General features: G+C 39.2%; 1 protein-coding gene across 1 annotated transcript in view; it reads right to left on the bottom strand.

Moving 5' to 3' along the window:
- Window positions 1-20,333, bottom strand: part of WDFY3 (WD repeat and FYVE domain containing 3) — a 152,750-nt gene that overhangs the window by 38,425 nt on the left and 93,992 nt on the right. Inside the window, exons 17-31 of the mRNA XM_058804209.1 lie at window positions 20,177-20,289; window positions 18,578-18,809; window positions 16,939-17,039; window positions 15,940-16,158; window positions 13,643-13,824; window positions 12,388-12,619; window positions 11,605-11,765; window positions 10,312-10,423; window positions 9,707-9,897; window positions 8,089-8,241; window positions 6,416-6,489; window positions 6,152-6,313; window positions 4,678-4,772; window positions 2,465-2,585; window positions 1,481-1,698 (exon numbers count right to left, since the gene is read on the bottom strand). Coding sequence (XP_058660192.1) covers window positions 1,481-1,698; window positions 2,465-2,585; window positions 4,678-4,772; window positions 6,152-6,313; window positions 6,416-6,489; window positions 8,089-8,241; window positions 9,707-9,897; window positions 10,312-10,423; window positions 11,605-11,765; window positions 12,388-12,619; window positions 13,643-13,824; window positions 15,940-16,158; window positions 16,939-17,039; window positions 18,578-18,809; window positions 20,177-20,289 — 2,366 coding nt within the window. The remainder of the gene's footprint in view (window positions 1-1,480; window positions 1,699-2,464; window positions 2,586-4,677; window positions 4,773-6,151; window positions 6,314-6,415; window positions 6,490-8,088; window positions 8,242-9,706; window positions 9,898-10,311; window positions 10,424-11,604; window positions 11,766-12,387; window positions 12,620-13,642; window positions 13,825-15,939; window positions 16,159-16,938; window positions 17,040-18,577; window positions 18,810-20,176; window positions 20,290-20,333) is intronic.

Below are 20,333 nucleotides of genomic sequence, written 5' to 3' on the forward strand. Positions count from 1 at the left end.
CCTAAAATGCCAATGGTTTTCAAGTTTTTAAAGCACAACCAGGCAAAGGAAATGCATGTGCAAAATTGTTTCTTAAATAAAATACAGAACCTTAATCAGAATGAGCCAAACGACAGATGCTTTTTATTTTAACAATAAAATATTTGCATGTGTTTTACAGCTTCTGAAAAACCATTTTCTTTAATCCTCCTAATTCATGGCAATGCAAAGAACCATCCTATGCTGGTAGCCGAATATCCTGAGGGATGTATTGTGGGAAACAGTAAAAGGAGAGTTTTCTTTCAGAAAAAAATAACAAGATACTATATTTGAAACCTATCAAAGATACAAAGCAGAAATAAATTTTTTTTATATTTTTGTATTTTCATTTCAGGAAGAGCCCTCTTCATGAAAGAAGACTTCAGTTACTTCCTTATAGTAGACTTCAACAAGACTTCAGTTACTTCCTTATAGTAAATCAATTCAAAAAAACTTTTAGTGCAGTACCAGATCATGTACAACACAGACAGGTGGCCCCTTGAACAGCTATTTACAACAATGAAGTACTATTGATACCACTGCTCTGATCTAAAGGCTACTGAGGCTTATGAAAGACCCTCATTTAATGTCAATGAGTTTGCACCAGAGCCTGAATAGACATTCATCTGAAAAGCACTATTTTACTTTGACTGGGAAAAAAACCAGGTTGGTGGGAAATTGCCGCTACACCTCTCTATAAAGAGCTGACAAACATCATTTCAAACATTTGGAGATACATTTCAAGTACCTCAGAAATGCTCAAAATGGGCTCTGTAGCACTAAAATCTTATACAGAATTCTAGGTCACTAGGGGTAACTGAAAGGTCTGATAACATGGCTAACAGAGGATTTAAGAACCTGGAAAAAAAGCCTTTAATAGAAAGTGTGCTTGTGTACACAAGAAAGCAGTGAGGGAAAGGAAAAGAAATGCTGAGATTATACTGTGAACACAGAAATTTCCAAGACAGCAAAAATTCAAACTGGTAAATCTGATGGAGACAGCACTCACTAGTCAAAGCAGCTCAGATATAATGCTGCACAATAACTATTAAACGTAATCAAACAAGCCAATTTTACTGCATCTTTATTAGCTGTGTGCATAAAGTGCTGCTCAATGCTTCCTTTGCAAGTAGCTCAGCCATGCCTGCCCACGGGACACACTTCACCTCACCCTGATGGTAAAACAAAAAAACCAATTAGCTACACATGATGCACCAAAACTGAGCTACAATGACATCTGTGTCATGTCAGCTACAGGCAGCTTTGTACAACCACTCCCTTTTGCTTAGGAAACCCTAACTCTTGCTTGTAAGAAAATGAAGTCAGAAGCATCTGATGGCAGCACAGACAGAGCAACAGAAAGGCCTCAGCCAGACAGGACCCGCACAATAACCCAGAGCTCAACTCCCCAGCACAGGTGCTCCCAGCAGCCCCCTGAGCCCCGAGGGGCTGAGATGCCTACCTAACACAGTGCCAATCTTATTGGTCAGGACAGAATCAGTCTGATCCAGCCAGCCTCCACCACTGAGACCTTCCTTGAACTTAATAAGGATGGACTGATTGCTCAGCAGGACCACGAGAATTCGCATGGCTGCCGTGACTGTGGTGGAATGAAGATGTTCTTCCATAAACATCATAATCCAATCAAAACCCAGTGTCTTGACCAGTTCTTCACAAGCCCTACGTGAAGGGAAAAATAAGTCACATTTTACAGCATTTAGTTTTCTACTACACAGCAAAAATCCATGTCCTCCACTGCAGGGAAAACCTTAAGAGCAAACTCTTAGTTAAGTTTGCTACAAACAAGTAATACCACTTATCAACTCTTTATATGAAACAGGTTACGTGCATTTGTTTAGAAGAAAGGAAGGACTAAATACAGCTCCTGGGATTAATTCCATTGCGTGAGATTTCTCCAATAGCTACTTTTGATAACAAATATGGAATTTAGAACTGAAATCATCTTGCTGAACAAGAAGTTTTCACATGACTTCTTAATGAACTGGTATTAAAAAATGAAGGAAGATTGTTTCTTTCTTTGTTTTTATTATGGGAAGAGTTATTTGGGAACATCTGAATGTGTTTCTTGCAATTTAAAGGGGCATTCTAGGGCCGACGATCTTAATGATAACCCCTACTGAATCTTGTGGATCTCAACCAAATGAGAAGCTGATTATCCCACTTCTCTAAAATCAAAAGTTTTCTCTTGGACAGATTTTATTTTTCTATAGCCACACATGAAGTTGAGATAAAACAACAAAATTACAATGTATCCCATTTCTACTAGCATACCCAAGAGTAATTCAGTGACATCTGCATAAATCATTCAACATTTCCTATAAAATGATGCAATTCAACTAGTGATTTGAAGGGTGGCTGTATAATTCTTCCCCTTGAAATAAACTATTATATCCTTTCTCTGCTTCAAGGGTTTTTTTGTACTTACTGTAAATTAACAGTTGTCTTTTCTTTAGATGTATACAGAAGTTTCAGAAGGATATCTAAAAGCCTGTTCCGCAGTAGAATAAGATTAGCTGAAACAAGTCCTCCAAAATCATCCTCTGTTCCTAAATATTGAATAAAACCAAACAAAAAACCAAAACAAACAAACAAAAAAAAAACAACAACAAAAAAAAAAAGAGGCAAAATCACGATTTTGGAACTTGGGCATTTTAAAGGCTATTCATAAATTCCATACATAAGCAAATACAACCTGACCCCCCACTCAGACTCCAAGGAAGCTGTGCTAAAGTGCAAGCAGCCTGTAATATGGTGCCGAGAAGTGTCTGGTGCCTCCTCATCACTGTCTTACAGACTTCAGGCAGCTTGAAGAACAGGTAAAAGAGAATCATAGCCTCTCAGACAATAATCTGAACTGAGGTGGTCACTATCTGTCACCCTTCCTTCCCATCCCTCCCTTCTCTCAAAACTGCAAGACACGGTAATTAAATAAACATTTTGCATTTTGAAAGCAGAGTGGTTTGGGGGGATGTGGAAATTGTAAGGAAGTGACCCTGATACTTCCCAAATCCCTCCAAGCCTAAGAAAGAGAGAGAAAAATTAGTTTCCTTTTCTTTCAACACATCCCCAAGCTCATAATCAGTTGAAAAACACATTTACTGCAACCAAGGCAATCCATGCAGCTCAGGACTAACTTTACAGCTGTTTTGCAAACCCCTCTTCCTGTAGCTTATGCTGTCAAAGAAGGACCCTGCTTTTACATTATTTAAAAAAAAAAAGGCAGCATAGCTTGAGGCAACATATATAAAAATGAAGACAGATAAACAGAAAATTTCTGGACCATGGTTTTGTGCACAAGATATAGACACAAAGGATCTTCTATGGCAGAAACCCAGCAAAAGTGGTGAACTCCACTAGCCTAAAAATCTCATGCCTTTTGCCTCAAAAGTTTCTCTATTCATTTCTGCCACATCCTGAATTTCTCCCCAAGGTTCTTCAGTCCCCTATGTAGGCAAAATCCAGCTCAGGCTGCTGTTAGCATAGAGGAAAAAAAGTGAAACAAAATTCATGGCCTGTAGTGGGAAGACCAATCTGGATCTCTCTCCAATACCCTCTTTTTCACTAAAATCTCAAATTTAATTATCTTTGAGACCACAAAGCCAAAACTATTCAGAAGGAACAGGTGAGGCACAGGAAGATAATGACTGGACCATGGAATGGTTTGGGCTGGAAGGAACCTCGAAGACCATCGAGTTCCTACCCCCCCGCCACAGGCAGGGACACCTTCCAGTGGACTTCCTCTGTTTGCTCAGAGCCTCATCCAAAACCAAACCATCCAGGGATAGGGCATCCACACCTTCTCTGAGCAACTGGTACCAGTGCCTCACCACCCCCTCACAGTAAGGAATTTCTTCCATATATCCAACCTTAAACAACTCTCTTTCAGTTTGAAGTTATTCTCCATCACCCTATCACTACATGCTCTTGTGAAAAGTCCCTCTCCAGAACGTGCAGACTGCCCAAACCCTGGGTTTTGTGACACCAGACCAATATAACTAACTATTTGTGACACCAGACCAATATAACTAAAAGAAGAAATGTCTCTCTCACTTGTCCCTCTGTCCCAGTATATTCCCAAGAGATGTAGAAACAGAGGTTCTTTGGATAATCCTTCTATTTATTTGGCTGACATCCACTGTGGGACTAAAACATTTCTGTTCAGGGAGACAGATTGAAAATGCAATTGCACAAGGCAAATAAGGGTAGAAATGCTCTTAAATCAGTTCAATGTAAGAATTATTGAAGGATGGTAACATTTCTTTTTTTGCCTAAAAAAAGGCTACGAGGCAGTCGTAGCTAATTCTTTCACACCTGGAGGGCTGACACACCCAGCAACCACTTGTTTGGTTTTGTTTTTCCTTTTTCCACAAAGAAGCAGAGATACACAGCTGATTGGAGGGAGCAAGTGGAAGAAAGAGAACAAAACCATACAGTGTTAAATGAAGGAAATTAAAAAAAAAAGGGTTTTGCTCTGCTTTGCACTCAATACTGAAAACTAAAGCCCCACTAACTGGCAGTCAGGTTATAACAATATTGTAACATTGTTCATGCCACTATTTATACATTTTTTTGTATTCAAGCTCAGAAGATACTATAATGTATTTTATTCTACTGCTTCTAAGTACTGCCAACACTTACCACTATCCAGCTTTTCTTCATTGTTTATTTCCATGACCACAAATTTCTCACAGACTGCAAATGTAGGTAAAGTGGAAGAGATGAACTGTCCAAACCTTGATGTATACAGAAAAAACATCACTCATTGATATGACAGATGCACTCTCATCTATCAATAATTCACCTTAAATATAAAACCATGACACCAGCGACAGGGAGATACCCAAAAATGTCAGCTTCCTCACATCTGAAGATTGATAAAAACGGTCTTCATTTAAGGTCACTGGCCAAAACACAAATTAATTTGTAGTAATTAATAGAATACTTGCAGACAAGGTAAGGAGCCCTGAAAATGCTAGGATTCAGGAAAGGGAACTGGGAGATACTGCTGAGTCCTAGTAAAAGGAACACCTCAAGTTAAAGGAGAGCAAAACATTATTTTCAACTCCTTACAGCTGAAAAATTAGTAGATCAAAACAGTGGTTACTCAACTCTGGAAGAACATTTATGCCTATAGCTTGAGGTTATGCAACACAGGGTCATGGCTTTCCATGACAAGACACTGATGTACCACTCCAAGAAAGGAGATGCAATATATTCCTCTTTCCTCTGCAGCTAAACTGAAATGGCTCCTAGCTAGTGCAACTTCTCCCAAGTTATGCAACATTTTTCATTCTTTATTTCCAGGAAGGAGAACAGAGAACACTGGTCTACAATCTATTCTGTAACCATTAAGCATAAAATGAATAGTTTTATTCTTGAATATTTTTTTCCCTGTATAATTAAAACAAAGACAGGAAAGATACTCATGTTGAGGCTTCTGATACCTTTGATTGTACTTAAAAGTAAGGAGCTGAAAACATGACTATGCATATGCAAAGAGCTCCTAAACCCCACAATATTTTATCCATTTCCATTATAATGAAATAAGAGATGAAAAAAATCAAGTTATCAAGGAGTTAAACTATTCTTAAAGCATTTCAAATACTCCTGTACATATGAATTGCAGTAACTAGTGTAATTTTCATCAGTCAGAATTAGTAGCACTATATCTGACATCCTTAAATACCTTTTTATACGGTGATGATTAAGAAAAAATCTGGAACTAAACCTTACATTCAAGACAGTAATCAAAACTGCATTTTAACCAGAATTATCTTCTTAGCCCATGTCAAATAATATTCAATGGTATTCAGGAGGAATGCTTAGTGCTTTATATGAACAAAAGGGGCTGCTCAGCACCTTTACTTTTCACCAGTAGAACATTAAGCCAGTTTGACCATCCAACCATGCTTGGTCAGATACAAATTGAAAATCACATGCAAATCAAGGCTTCAATATATTGCTAATGTCTAGTTCAATCTAGTTCATAGAGAAAAAATAAAATCAGTACATGAGCATTCCATGTCACACAGTCCTCAGCAGTATGACCATGAAGTACTTTTGACCAAGGTAACAGAACCAAGAAAGACAAAATGATCCAGGTGTGGGCTACCTGAGTAGGTCATAGCTGCTGGGGAAGCCCTGAAGCAGAAAGCTCAACACATTGCTAATGGCAGCAATAGTGGGCTGGGACAGGGACATATCTCGAAGAGTCAACAGCAGTCTTGGGATGAGCTGGAATTCCCTCATTAACTTTGCATTCTTTGCTGCTTCACTGGAAGAAGAAAAGAAATGAGATGGTTGTTTTAAATTGGAGTATCCTCTAAATATCATCTAATCCTGTAAATCCCATTACCAGGCTTTCATCAGTTCATACCTTGACTCAGTGAGGAGTTCAATGAAGTGCTCAAATAATGACAGATGAAGCTCGTAGGGTGCATGAAGCCAGACCTGAAATACAGAAAAAACAGTATTTTTTTGTACACAAATCAACTTGTAGGTTAAAACCAAAATTAATAAATCAAAGGTTATGAAGGTATTAAAATCATTCATATACATGACTGTTTATCTGGGCGTGACAAACCACACATCAATTCAAAAAATATTCTCTGTAAGGGTACCGTGCTAAAAACTTATAAAGGGATATAGACAAAAGGTCACACACCTTTGTCTTTTTGCACAAACTTTAAATAGACAGTGCAATGACTCCAAAGGAGCTATTGGGATTTACAAGGCTGTGCTAAATTTATTTCATCTAGGTGAAGGTTTATGTCTTCATAAAATTAACTTACTACCTTCCTCCAAGATTAAACTCAAGGTCTTCCCTGATTTTTTTTTTTTACCTAGCATTCCCTGCATTTAAATTATTTAGATTCTTTACCAATACCCCCAAAGTATCAGTTGTTCAATCAACAGAAATAATAGAAGATATAAAAGCCAGAAAGCTCACAGTTACAGCTGCAAATCTTAAAATTGATTTGCTATTGAACAACTAATATTTGTGCTTCGATCAATAGCAAATAAATTTTGGTGTATAAAACTGGCTTAAATGAAAAGCTTTCTAGTTTTTGCTTTTCTCCTAATCTTATAATTTAAAAAAATGACAAGAACAAATATTTTAATTTCCCTGTTCTGCATGAGTAAGAACATCTAATTTATCCAAACTAAGTGATATGTTTGGGTCACTGATTTCTGAATAAAGTAAATAATTAAAACAATCAAAAAACTGAAAAAACAATAGCCAAAATCTCAGACTTTCTTCCTAAATAGGGTTTCCAGGGGTGCTTTGAAATACTCAAACAGACATCTAAAAAAAGGAAATGGTTAAGTCTATTGTTATTTGTGCAAAACTGACTTGCAATATTAAGTCAGCAACTTATAGCTGGCTTAGCAGTGGTAGTAGGGTTTTTGCTTTCTTACTTTAATGTACATGAGTCAGAATTCTTTTAGTCAGTCTATGTCAGGCACAGATAATGCCAAAGGAACACATACCAAAGGGTAAGTTCTGGCAATCTTTTATCAGCCTCTACTGCATTAGCATTTCCCTCTGAAATTTGCTACTTACCTTACTTTAACACAACATTTAAGTATTTCACAGGTTATGCAAACAGAATTTTAACTCCCTTACTAATAGCCCTGCAGATGTATGATAAAATGATTTCCATGTGCTATGTTTGAAGTTTACCTTCTACTTTTATTTTCAGGGCACTTTTCATATGATATAAGTATCTTGATATATGTACTGCAGTAGAACACACAGGTGAAAAGAAATTAAGGAACAGAAAACTACAGAATGTTGACTTCTAAAACAACAAAAAGCAGAAACACCTGTGGCACCCATCCATTGTTTGTGCAGTGACTCAAGCCATTTCAGCAGGAAAAGTTAGCAATAATCCTGCTGCTCACCTGCTCCACTGTACTATATAAGAAACAGGATGTTCTCAGTATAACAGCCTAATTTGCTACTGTTCAATATTTAAGGTACGCTATCAGCATCTGACTTAATCACTATCCAGCATAATAATCACTCTTCTGTGCAGCGCTACATACTTCAAAATCACAGAGCAGGTCCTGGAAGGCAGCAGAGTTTGGGATTATGGATGTCTCGTGTCCGCTGTCAACAGTTCCCACCAAGGAAAAGGTCAGGTGGAGGATGTGGCTGTTCAGAAGGGACCGCTTCTTCTTTAACAGCATTGCCAGCAGCTTGAACAAGCAAACAGAGAAGGAATTAGTCCTGTGAGCACACAGCAATGTTGTCTAAGCATGCTGGAGAACAGATGAAATGCCTGTGCCCCTTTTGAGAAGACCTTTAAAGTATGTCTGTTGGTTGATACTCTTGATGAAAGAGTTTGAAAGTGGCATTGCAGTTCATTACAAAAGTGGCATATCCAGGACACTCTCTAGCTCATAAAACATCTGTTTACACCACAGATAGCATCTAGGCCCAGAGGATTAGGGACACACACACTGCTCTCAGCTCGCTGGCAGTCAGTCAGTGTAAGACAGCACATCCTTAAGCAGTTATGTTGCTGGACAGCAATCATGGACATGGCAGACAAATGGAGCAGGCCTAAAGCACTGCATGCTCAAATGAGAGGTATTCTGGCACTGAAAAAAGTAACATAAATATGAATAAGCCTCTTTTTTTCTTGCTATGCTTTGTTCCCCAGGCATGTCTGCAATCCCCACTTGTGCTCTAACTTATAACCTGGGCTGGGAAAGAACCATTTGCCAGATTTACTGTTACAGTCTCTTTTCTTCTGAAGCAAACTTGTTTAAACACTCAACATTCTGGCCTGTTCAGCTTTACCATCCTCATTGAAACACTAAAAAACCACAGATTTCTGGGAATCTCCCTCAAACCACACTATTTGCTGATCTCAATACAAGTGGAATGTAAGGTCATTTGTGACGATCCACTGACCACTCATGATACAAGAAGGACACTGTCTAGACTTGTTTGCTCACAGTAAGTCAAGGTCTGCACCAGGCTCTTTGGAATGATACATTTTGATATATCTGCATCAGGCACTAGCATTTCAAGGTTTGTAAATACACAGCCCAAACCACAGAACTTTCCATTTCAGTAAAGCAACCTCCATGAGAAACATAAAACACATTTCTCATGTGAAGACCTCTTTGAATCAGTCAACCAATCCTTCTGCATAAGTGATTGCCTTTTCCCCATCCCAGTGGAGAATTATGTCTTCAGCTTGAAAGGAAACAGCAGCACTAACCACAAAATCCATGCAGTCTCTTTAAAAGGATGCTTCTAGGAGTTCACTTGTTTGGGTTTTTTTTTGTGTATCCTTATCCTCTCTCTTGCTGACACATCAGAGACACAAGCTCCTGGGCTTGCAGGGGTGTGTTCAAAACCACAAGAAAAGCCTCGTTCAAATATGACAGTTGTGCTCTTCTGTGATGTTACTGAAGGCTCAGTTTCAGCAATGCAGCTAAATATGCACAGCGCCTTAGCAAAAAACTTTTCACCCTCTCCTTTAAAAGACATTGTAAATAATTCATCTATGCTAATTAACCAAGACCTCAAGAAACTTTTAAAGAGAAACTTGGGTTACAACACAACAAGAGATTTCCATGGGAACTGTGATGACAAACAGTGCAATTCAATGCAATCAGCCTAGTCTGTTTTAAGACATTTCTAACATACCTGATAACCTTTGATTCTTTCCATCTCTTTGCTGGCCAGTGGATTGCTCTTTACCACACAGACCAAGGCTTTCACAGCTGCATACAACCCTTCCACATCTGATGCCATGGCTACAAGTCCCAAAATAGCAGCAGCCCCACCAATGTACTGAAGTGTAGTGGCAACAGGTTTGGGGACAAATGTTCTTACTCCTGAGCACAGACAGAGAGAGTGAATATATATTCAAATCAAATTTTTGCAAGAAATAATTGCGAAAATGTGAAAGCAATTTTCATTTTAGCATTACTTGAATTAGAAAAAGAATGTTACTAGAAGAATTATGACACCTTAGAAGAGAAAGCAAAGGAAATATATAACAATAGTTTATGACCTAAGGTAAAGTAATTGAATATATTTTCATATTAATGAATCATAAACTGAAACAAGCATCCATGCCCATGTAAGCAAAAAAAAAATAATAGTAAATCCATAAAAATAAAAATGTTCAATAAATACAATGCACCATTAACATTCATCAATCACATGATTTATTATCTAGACCTAAGTTCTTACTGACAAGTAATTAATAACTTTAAAGCATAATAACTCTTAAGTGCTCAACTCACCCAAATACCCTATCAAAGCTGCCCCAATGGAGCGTGCTGGTCCATTCAAATGTCCTGCTGAGTTATGTAGCAGCTTCACAGGTGTGGCATTTTCATGAGAAGAAATTGCCAGCTGAAGAAAACAAGAAAAAACAGCAGGGGTTGAAGGGAAGAGGTTATTTCTATGCAAGCCTAAAATTCATAACTTACAAATTTTCCTACTGTGATCAGGACTAACATAAAACAAACCCAGATTAAGCCTTTCCTTTCAGGAGAGATGCTCCATCCCACTGAGCATCTTGGTGGTCTTCCCTGGATTCACTCCAACAGGTCCATGACTTTCTTGTGCTGGGGACCCCAGAGTTGGATGCAGCACTGCAGGTGGGCTCTCACCAGAGCAGAGGGGCAGAATCCCCTCTCTCCCCTGCTGCCCACGGTGCTTTGGATGCGGCCCAGGACACATCTGACTTTCTGGGCTGTGAATGCTCATGGCTGGGTCATGTCCAGCCCCCCCTTCCACCAGCACCTCCAAGTTCCTCTCAGCAGGACTGCCCTCAACCTCCTCATCCCCAGCCTAGATTGATACCAGGGATTGCCCTGACCCAGGTGCAGCACCTTGTACTCGGTGTTGTTAAACCTCATGAGCTTCCAATTGGCTCACTTCTACGGGCCTGCCCAGCCCTGGAACTCATCCAGATCCCATTGGATGGAATCCTGTCCTTGAAGTGGGTCAATAGCACCACTCAGCTTAGTTTCATCAGTGAATGTGCTGAGGGTGCACTTGATCCCTCTCTGTCATTAATGAAGGTATTAAATAATACTGGCCCCCACACGGACTCCTGAGGGACAGCACTTTGTCACCAATTTCCATTGGGACTCTGAGCCATTGACCATGACCCAGCGCATGCAACTGTCCAACCACTTTCTCATACATCTTAACAGCCCACCAACTGAATCCATATTTCTCCAATTTAGAGAGAAAGATGTAGTGGGGGACTATGTCAAAGGCTTTACAGCAGTGCAGATAAAGCACATCTGTAACCCTCCCCTTATCCACTGATGCAGTCACCCCATCATAGAAGGCCCCACAGAAGGCCATCTAGTGCCTAGAGAAGCTGTGAGTTCTCAGTCCCTGGAAGCATTCAAGGTCAGGCTGGAATACATTTTGAGCAACATGACACAGTGAAAGGTGTCCTTGCCCACAGGAGGGGGATCGGACTAGATTGTTCCTGGCTGCATTGAGCAAATTGTCTTGAAGTAAGTTAAAAGAAAGGAAAAAGTCATACACATTTACTGCTTGACTTTCCAACATACCTGCTTGGCAATAGCTTTACTATCCAACTTGTTGTAAACTTTCCTTATTTTTGCCACTGTAAATGAAGAAACTGACAGTGCATAGAGACCAAAGGAGACCTTTTCTTCTGGAACCAAAGACACCGGTGATGGATTGATTCCTTCAGACTTTGAATCTTTACCTTAAAGACAAAACAGAAGTTCCCTTCATTAATGGCACTGTTTTTCTTTTAATTTGAACAGTAAAACCTTAAGCAACTTATACTGCAGAATAGGTATAAAAAAAAAGATTTTGCAAATAGCTGAGATGTGATACTGTCCCGCCTAAAGGCTGTAAACTTCCCTTCTCTTCTGAAGGAAAATAAAGCAAGCAAAAGCCAGAGAAGCATTTGGTAAATCTGCATCTTTGCCTGTGACAACTGGTTTTTTATTACAGTTTGATAGGAAAGCTGCCTTGGAATGGTATGAGAGACACAAGATTCAAATAGAATATATAACCAGATCTTTAAATTTTTGTATCCTTTCTGATTTCACTTTCTACAGATAAATATTGCATACAGTATGAATAATGACTTTTCTAACTGGTTTAAAACCAAAGTGAGTAATACAAACACTACTACTTTATCTCAGCACAAGAATTTGGATTCCTATCATATCCTCCTCAACAGCAGCTACTAATCTTCTTCCTGTGAAGAGCAAGCTTTTCCTCCCTTCTCCTGCATACTCTCTCACCTCTTCAGTACGCACACAAGAATTCCAGCCCAGCCAGCCCAAGTTACCAGGTGCCACCTGACCTGTACTTACATGGAACATAAACCGCTTGGAAGCTCCCGACGTAATTGGGTCCCAGCTCGTAAATGGTGCTGACCCCTGGGGCAGGCAGCACTTCCTCCAGGAAGTGTGTGGGGCCCAGGCGCCACACCAGGGAGGAGAGCTGGCGCTGGGCGGGCGGCGTGCCGATGTACGCGTACACCGTGCTGACCACGGGCGGGTTGGCAGAGCCAGAGCCACTGGGGCTGCTGTGGATGTAGTGAAGCTGTGAGGGAACAAAGCACAGGCGAGTTAGTGAGGGAGCAAGGGTACCGTGACAAAATCAGAAATTTTGTCCAAAAATTGTTCTGCAAGCCAGGGGAGGTACCAAATGATTGCTATGTAACACAGGGTATTCTGACACTACTGAACTAGACAGTGAAGAACATTAAACAGAAAGGAAATGTGAAGATCAAAAGTGGCTATCAAAAGATGAAGATGTGTATGGAAACACAGGAAAACATGACAATTCTGTGCCTTAAGAAGCTGTATCTTGATTCTAACGGCATGGTGCTCAAAGTAGTGTTGTTTCTCCTTCCCAGCCTTTGGAAATTAAATCATTTCAAGCTAAAGTGCAAATGTGAAGAACTAAATTCAGCAAGACTTTTCAAATGGTTAAACAAATACACGAGTAAGGTCCTGACCAATATATAAAGACAATAACAACCTCACAGGCTTTTTTCTATTTACATTGTAAAAATTCTGTTAGTAGCTATTAAATGTAGTCATGAGTAGCCAGAGAGATGCCCAGAGAGACACTCATGTGTTACAGCTGTCAGCATAATATAATGTAGTCCTCCTCTTGCAAAAGGAATACTGGGAGGTAAACTTTGGAAGTCAATGTGCTGTTTTACCTACAGCAGCACGATAACACTAGCTAGTTTAAACCCCACACCAGGTTATGATTTATACCTTAAAGCCCACACCTGCCAGTTGTCAAATGATGTTTGGACATCTGTTACATAGCTTGGGAATATTTTGTGCTCAGTGGACAGGTCCACAATGTTCTTCACTGCTCGCTGCAGTTTCTTCCACCTAACAATGAGGTATTGATCTTTATAAATAAATGTGGTGTTTGCTTGTTGTTTTTTGTTTTGTTGCTTGGGTTGGGTTTTTTTTCTATTCTGTTGGGGGTGACCACCTTTTGGACAGGGTGGTGGTGGTTATTTTGCACTTTTTTCTTGTGAGGTTTTTTTATTGCACAGAGAAAAAAAATCACTCAAAATGAGAATTGAAAATTTTATTTTACCTTAACAGTGTTAACAAGCTGTCCATCGAGGTAGAGTGCAGCTGTGCTGTTCTTCAGCATGCCTTTACTCATGACCAGAACTAGGTGATGCCACTGGCCTTCCACAATGAGGTCACCGCAGCGGAAACGGGCACAACAGGGAAGAATTTCATAAAATGATGATTCCTCACTGAAGTCATCAACTAAAGGAAAAGCACCAGTTAGTGGGCACCAGCAGAAATGTTACAAGAGCTTAAAAATCTCAGGATATATTCAGACTTTTGACAATTGTATTTTACTTCTCACCTTCTCCCCTCCCTTCAAAATTTCAGCTGGAATTACTAGTTGGCTCAAGTTTTTACTTTCTCTTGCAGCCATGCAAGTCACAGAAAGATCTTCTGTTCTTTTCTTAAAGAATTTTCCACAGTAGCAGTCACCAAGAACCAACAGATGTGTCCCCAAACCCACAGAGCTATTTTTCACCTTTCTCACACTGTGGAGAGGATGATACCCATACTCACAGACTTTTTATTCCCACTTTTGCATCACAAAAATGACCCTTACTCTACTTAAAAGCTGTTCCAAAAGAAAGAAGAAAAAAAATTCCCCAAAACCCAGGGAATGTTTCAACCATGAACTTTTCAGATCTCTCTTCACTCTTTCATACTGAAGGAAAAGAAACCATTAATGCTCTTACCACAAGAACTGCCTGCACAGGGAGAACACTAATTTCTTTAGAAACAGCACAAGGAAAATGTTAAAAGCAGAGTATTTAGAACTAAGGTTCAGATACAGAAATAATCTCAAGTTCTTTTTCTTGGCCAAACATCTCTAAGCACAATTCTTGCTCTCAATAAGGGTCCTTAAATCACCCCATTTATTCTTACAAGAGACTGTCAGCACTTTCAATCCCTGTGTTGTGCACAGCACTTCCAGTCTCAGTTCTTCAGGTCCATACCTGCTCAGCACTCAACAGTACACCACCGACTACGATTTAGACACAACAGGGTAGAATTTGAGTGAAGCAAAGTGTCCTGGTTGAAGTAAAAAACAGTCTTTATATTCAGAAACCTTCATATCTTCTCTTACAAAGCCTTTTCAAATCCAATCTCTTTCAGGGAGTTTGATTATAGGTGCACACTAAACTAAAACATATGAACTATAGCTTCAGTGCAGCTAAAACAGTTAGTGTGAAGATAAACTTGCTTCATTCCCTAAGAATTTGGTCCTCTGAGAAAGAAAGCACTGTCAGTATCTTTGTAATTTAGGCGGTTTAATTCCTACTTTACACTACGGGTTTTCAACTCCCAAGTTTCAGGTTTTGAACTTGACTTCTACTAAGAGAGAGTGCTGCAGTTAATGATGTGAATGTCTGCTTACAGATTATTCCTTACTTTCATGGTAACAGTCTGCTTAGTTGCTTGTGAGAGTTTTTTTTAATAACAACAATTGTACAAATTCTTTATTAGTGCTGCCTACTCAGAAGTAAAGAACAGGAGCAGGAACAGTTTTTTACATCCATTTGGGCTGGTCAATGAAGAGCTAAGCCTGAAACACATGCAGAAGGCTGCCTGCTCCTCTCAGCTCCTCCACAGATTCAGTGTGCAAGAGCCTGTCAGAACCAACCACTTTTGGAGGCTCTGATGGAGGACAAGGCTGGAGACAGCTCATCCTCAAGCCCCTGAGTGCACTGATAGCTCTCTAGCAAATTTATTGATATCACCAGCTTCACTTAGATCTTCAATACACCTCCTGTAATTCCTCCTTTGGTCACAAATACTGAATGGAGATATAAACTGTTTCTGAAAACTGACCACAGCATTAGAACATAAAGTGAATGACTGCTTGCCTTCAAAAATCCCTCCAGTACTGGGACAATCCAGACTGAAAAAGCCTTCAACCTATTTAGTTTACTATTATTTAGATTACTATTTCCAAACTTCTTCAAAGCAAAGACAGTTAAAATTTGCACATCAAGACCTCAAAAGATGATGTCTAAAATGAATGACGCAATATAAATCAAAGGCAAAACCTTTCAAAATCAATGATGTAATCCCTCCCTTGAATACTTATTACCTGGGGTTTTGGCAAAATTTTTTCTTCTATATACAGAAATCAAACCTTCTTTGGAAATTATAAAAGCTCCATAAATTAATGTTTACAGTTTGCTTTTTTCCATTGTCAAAAAATGAGGAACTGGTGAAGCAACAATGAAAGTTCCAGCACACAATTCTTCTGGATACTGGGTTTAAAGTAAACTTGCTGTTGCATCCCTATAATACTGTCAGCATTAGCTGATGATGTGGCACAACTCCTACCATAATTCTGAAGCAATTCTTCTTTAGTTGAAACAATCAGCGAGCGGTCCTTTGCTGAGAGGACAATGGCAAGGCAGACATAATGCTGCTCCGAGGAGTTGGCGCGCCGCACTACGGTGAGGAGTCTCACAGGGTGGTTATTGGGAGGTGTACTAAAATGTTCAATGCAAAACCAAGTTGAGTAGCTTAAACCAGATGGCGGTGGGAAAAACCTTTCACCTAAAAATAAAAAGAAGCCCATTACATAGCTGCAGTCAGGATACCTACTTGATCCTGTTCCTTTTTTCATATCAGCTCAGCTAATACTAGCTGTGTTTTCTCAGATGCTGGAGAAGCCCCTGTTAAGGGAATATCTGTCTACCACATACATCTAACTCCACCTGATATCCCAGGATGCTCCCACTAATTCTATCTTACTGCAGTAAGCCTTCACCTTAGTTTTTAGACTTAACAACTTGTTTAGACTTAGCAACTAAGTGACCATGTTCAATTAATCCCACAGCTTTTAATTAAGCATTCCAGTTCCGGAAGGGTGAATAATCCACAACAACATGTAAAAGCAATGGCAAACAATTTAGATGGGGCTTTTGTGATGGTGTGTGCAACTACACCTTTAATAAATGCAGTCAAGGATTCAGCAGAACAAAGTCACAAGTACAGCATTACAATTCATTCCACATTTCCTATGTGCTCTACACACTACGACCTCCACTTTTTCTTAATGCATCTGGCTTATTACTCAAACACGTTGGTTGATAACAATTTAGCCTTCTACTTTAAGCTTTGCATTTTAAAGCAATCACACATTTATATTTTATATTGCTTTTCACTGTCTTGGGGGCAACAGAAACACATTAAAAAAAAAGACACAAGAAGTTCCTGATTGTGGGTGCACAGTGTCCAACACCATACTATCAGTTCACGGCTAACCAAGAAGTCTAAGAGAACTAAACATCAGACACAAAACACTCTCTGTTACCAGTCATACTGGATACTCACCAGTTCCAATTCCGCTCACAACGGCACCATCAACAAGTCCTGTAGTAACAGCATTATTTGTAGGTGCATTGTGGGGAGCCAGACTTGGCAAGAACAGGCAGCTGTTAAACACAAGACCAGTAACACACTGGAGTTTATGGAAGTCAGTGTAAATGGAGCTCAATACAAACAAAACATGGCTTAGGAAAACATACCATAAGCACACATGCTTTGTGGCTTATGCAGTAATGAAAAATAGGAATTAATTCTCCAGATTGCTTATTGTGAGTCTAAATTATCTCCGGCACAAAGAACTTTGGCAGTGTAAGCCTCTGGTGTGAAGGTATAGAGTCATGCCCACGTGGCTCCATAGCCTAAGATGTTCCCTTGTGGGCACCTGCATCTTGCAGCAGCCTTTGAGTTGCTCTGAACTTTCTAAAGAGACTGGATCAGCTAAATAGTGAAAGGATCTGGCAACTGCAGACAATGGCATTCCTATCTTAAGAAAGTATGTTCTCAAATTAACATCATATTCCTCCAACTTAACTATGTTTGGTCCTTACAAGAGCCTCTGATGCTGTGGACACAATGGAAATCAATATAAGGAAAAAAGTTATTAATTTTTTAATTTTAATTTATTATAGAAGCCTTCTTAGTTGACTTGCTGAAACTACAAGAAGTCACAACTGCATTATGTGAGTTACTTCTGGACATGTTACCTGTACCCACAAATCTCCTGAAGCAAACACAATGAAAATTCATTTTGCCAGCCTATTTCAAGTTCTTAGGTCCAGACAATTTTCTTTTCTTCTCTCTTATGAAGGATGTAGAACACAGATTAGAGTAACATTTGTTTACTAAATAAAATAAGTCTGTCCCTGACTGTATTGGATATTAAGGCTAGATGGAAAACGGAAGCTACATCCTTGCTTTACAGAGCTGAAAACAGAATGCAGACAGCAGCAGAGCTCCCAAGTATTCAAGATTTCTGTTCCATTTTTACAACCAAAATTTTCCTTAAACAGATGTTGAGAATGGTGTCATGCTTTCATCTTCTGAATAGTTAAATCATATTACACGATCCTCAAAAAAGTGCTTCACTCAGCAGGTGTTTAATTAGAGAGAGAAAAACAAGTAAGTGGTGCTAAAAGAAAAAAAATTAGCTAAGCATGATATCCAGGCTATGCCTCCAGTTAGTAATACTAAGTTTCTTTCAGTTCTCTGAACTCATCATAGCTGCCTTGTCTGCTTTATTTGTATTTCTGATGCAATTTCACATTTTCATGTTTTTCAGCAATTTTAAGTGGGTCTCAGAATACCTGTGCCATCCAAATGTCATACATAAATGACAGCAACCCTTCAAGGGTATGTTGGCATTCCTTTGTTGTGAAACTCAGAACTGAGCGGGTCCCATCAATGACACATACTTCTTTTTTTCACTTTCACACATGGCAAGCAAGCATTTTTTATCAAGATATTAATGAATGAGAAAGTGGAAATTTATGTGACTCAAAGCATTCCTTTCTCCTCTTTAAAGAGTTCATTTGTTCCTCACTTGCAAACAGTCTATTAAAATTTAAAAGCATTCCTTTGGGAAAGCAGGAAGTAAGCAAACACTGCACTGTGCCCCACGCCACATGAGAGCACGGCAGGACCTTACCCAAACCCTTCCAGAGATGTGTCAAACTCGATGAACGCCGGTGTCACCGATGATCCGTGAAGCCTGATATCATGTGGGGTTGTCATGGAGACCAAGCACTTGACTCTGGTCAGGGGCACTGTGCTCCCTTCTGCTGGTTTGAGCAGGCTCTTGCTTATCCGGTAGCGGCTGTCCTCGTGCGCACCGAAGACGCTGTCGGGACCCAGACCTTCCATGGAGGTGACCATGCTATCTGCAGGAGAAGCCAAGAAACAACACAGCACTGCAATACAGCTTTGCAAAAGGGAGGCATTTTCAGGCTGTTTATTTGGACCTTTCAAGTCTGGTGGAATAGCTAAAGTGTCCACAGATTGTCAGCTAGTTCAGCCTCTCATAAGATAATGAGCTGGGCAGCATTGCTTTGATTATAAAAATGCTCAACCAAGGCAAAAAGATGGATATCTTGCACAAAATGCCAAGGAAAGTTTGTGGTAAAGCCAAGAGGCCCTCCCCATTATCACATGTCAGCACAGTGTCCTTTTTGCAGAGGCTCCTCTTCAGATGCATTCCTGCTACCTGACTTAACAAGCCAGGAAAACTCTGCTTTGTGCTTTTTCAGATGCAGTCTCAGAGCTCTTAGTGAACAGAAAGTAAATTTAGATTAGGCAATTTAACATAACTTGTGGTACTCAGGAGGTAGCTTTGCATTCTCTTTCCTAGGCCAAAAACTTTCTAGTCTCCCATTTTTATTGTTCTCATTGTTTATTTTTCCCGGTGATAATACTCTAATGCAAATATATATATATATATATATATATATATATATATATATATATATATAAATAAATAGAACACTGGTCAAGAGATAAATTGAATCTCTTATTCTCCCTTCTTTTAAAATCTACTGAACGTGATAATATACCATGAATTCAGTTAATTTATTTTGCTTATTTATTTCATGATTTAATGCTTATTCAGTATCATCTAAGATACTTTCTAGTTTCTTTTAAGTATTTCAAAAATTTCAACTAAGGTATTTTTAATGATATGTTACAGCCAGCCATACAATGACCAAGCTGACACACAGAAATAAATATTTTGTGCTTTGGAAACTTTACAACAATTTCTTTGTATTATAATTTACTGAGATTCTCCTATACTACATGAACAGCCATTCCCAAGCTCTACAAGTCATGGATAATAATAGGGGATTAAGCAGTTATTTTATCTGACACCTGACTGAACCCATGGGAGATACTACACAGATATAATGATTTGCTATGTACACATGAAAGTAGCTGAGAAAAAAATAATGTTAACTAACTACAAATGCAGGACCTACTCAAGACTTAAAAACAAACTATTACCATATTTAACAGTTACTTCCTAAAATAAAAAACCTGTAATAATCTTTGCTGGATATATATTCAATATAAGTACTACATTCCCTCTGGTTTTAGAACTTTTCCAGTCTGACTGTGCTGATGATTTCACATTCATACAAAGCAGGGGTAAAGTTGGGTTGCTATGAATGCTTATCTAAAAATTTTAAATAGGTATGCAACTGGGGCACATGAGCAAAACATTATTTACACACATTTTTAGCACTTCAGCACCTACTTCTCATTTCTGGTTCAAAACTCAGTGAGCTGGGTTTGTGCACTCGGTACTGTTTCAACAGCTTTTTGTCCCAGGCTCCGCAATTCAAAGGATTTCCCAAGCGTAAAAATTCCCTAAGAAAGAGAAAAAAACATTGGAAGTATTTTTCTCTACTTCT

The sequence above is a fragment of the Ammospiza caudacuta genome, chromosome 4 (assembly GCF_027887145.1).
Source record: "Ammospiza caudacuta isolate bAmmCau1 chromosome 4, bAmmCau1.pri, whole genome shotgun sequence".
NCBI classification, from domain to species: domain Eukaryota; kingdom Metazoa; phylum Chordata; class Aves; order Passeriformes; family Passerellidae; genus Ammospiza; species Ammospiza caudacuta.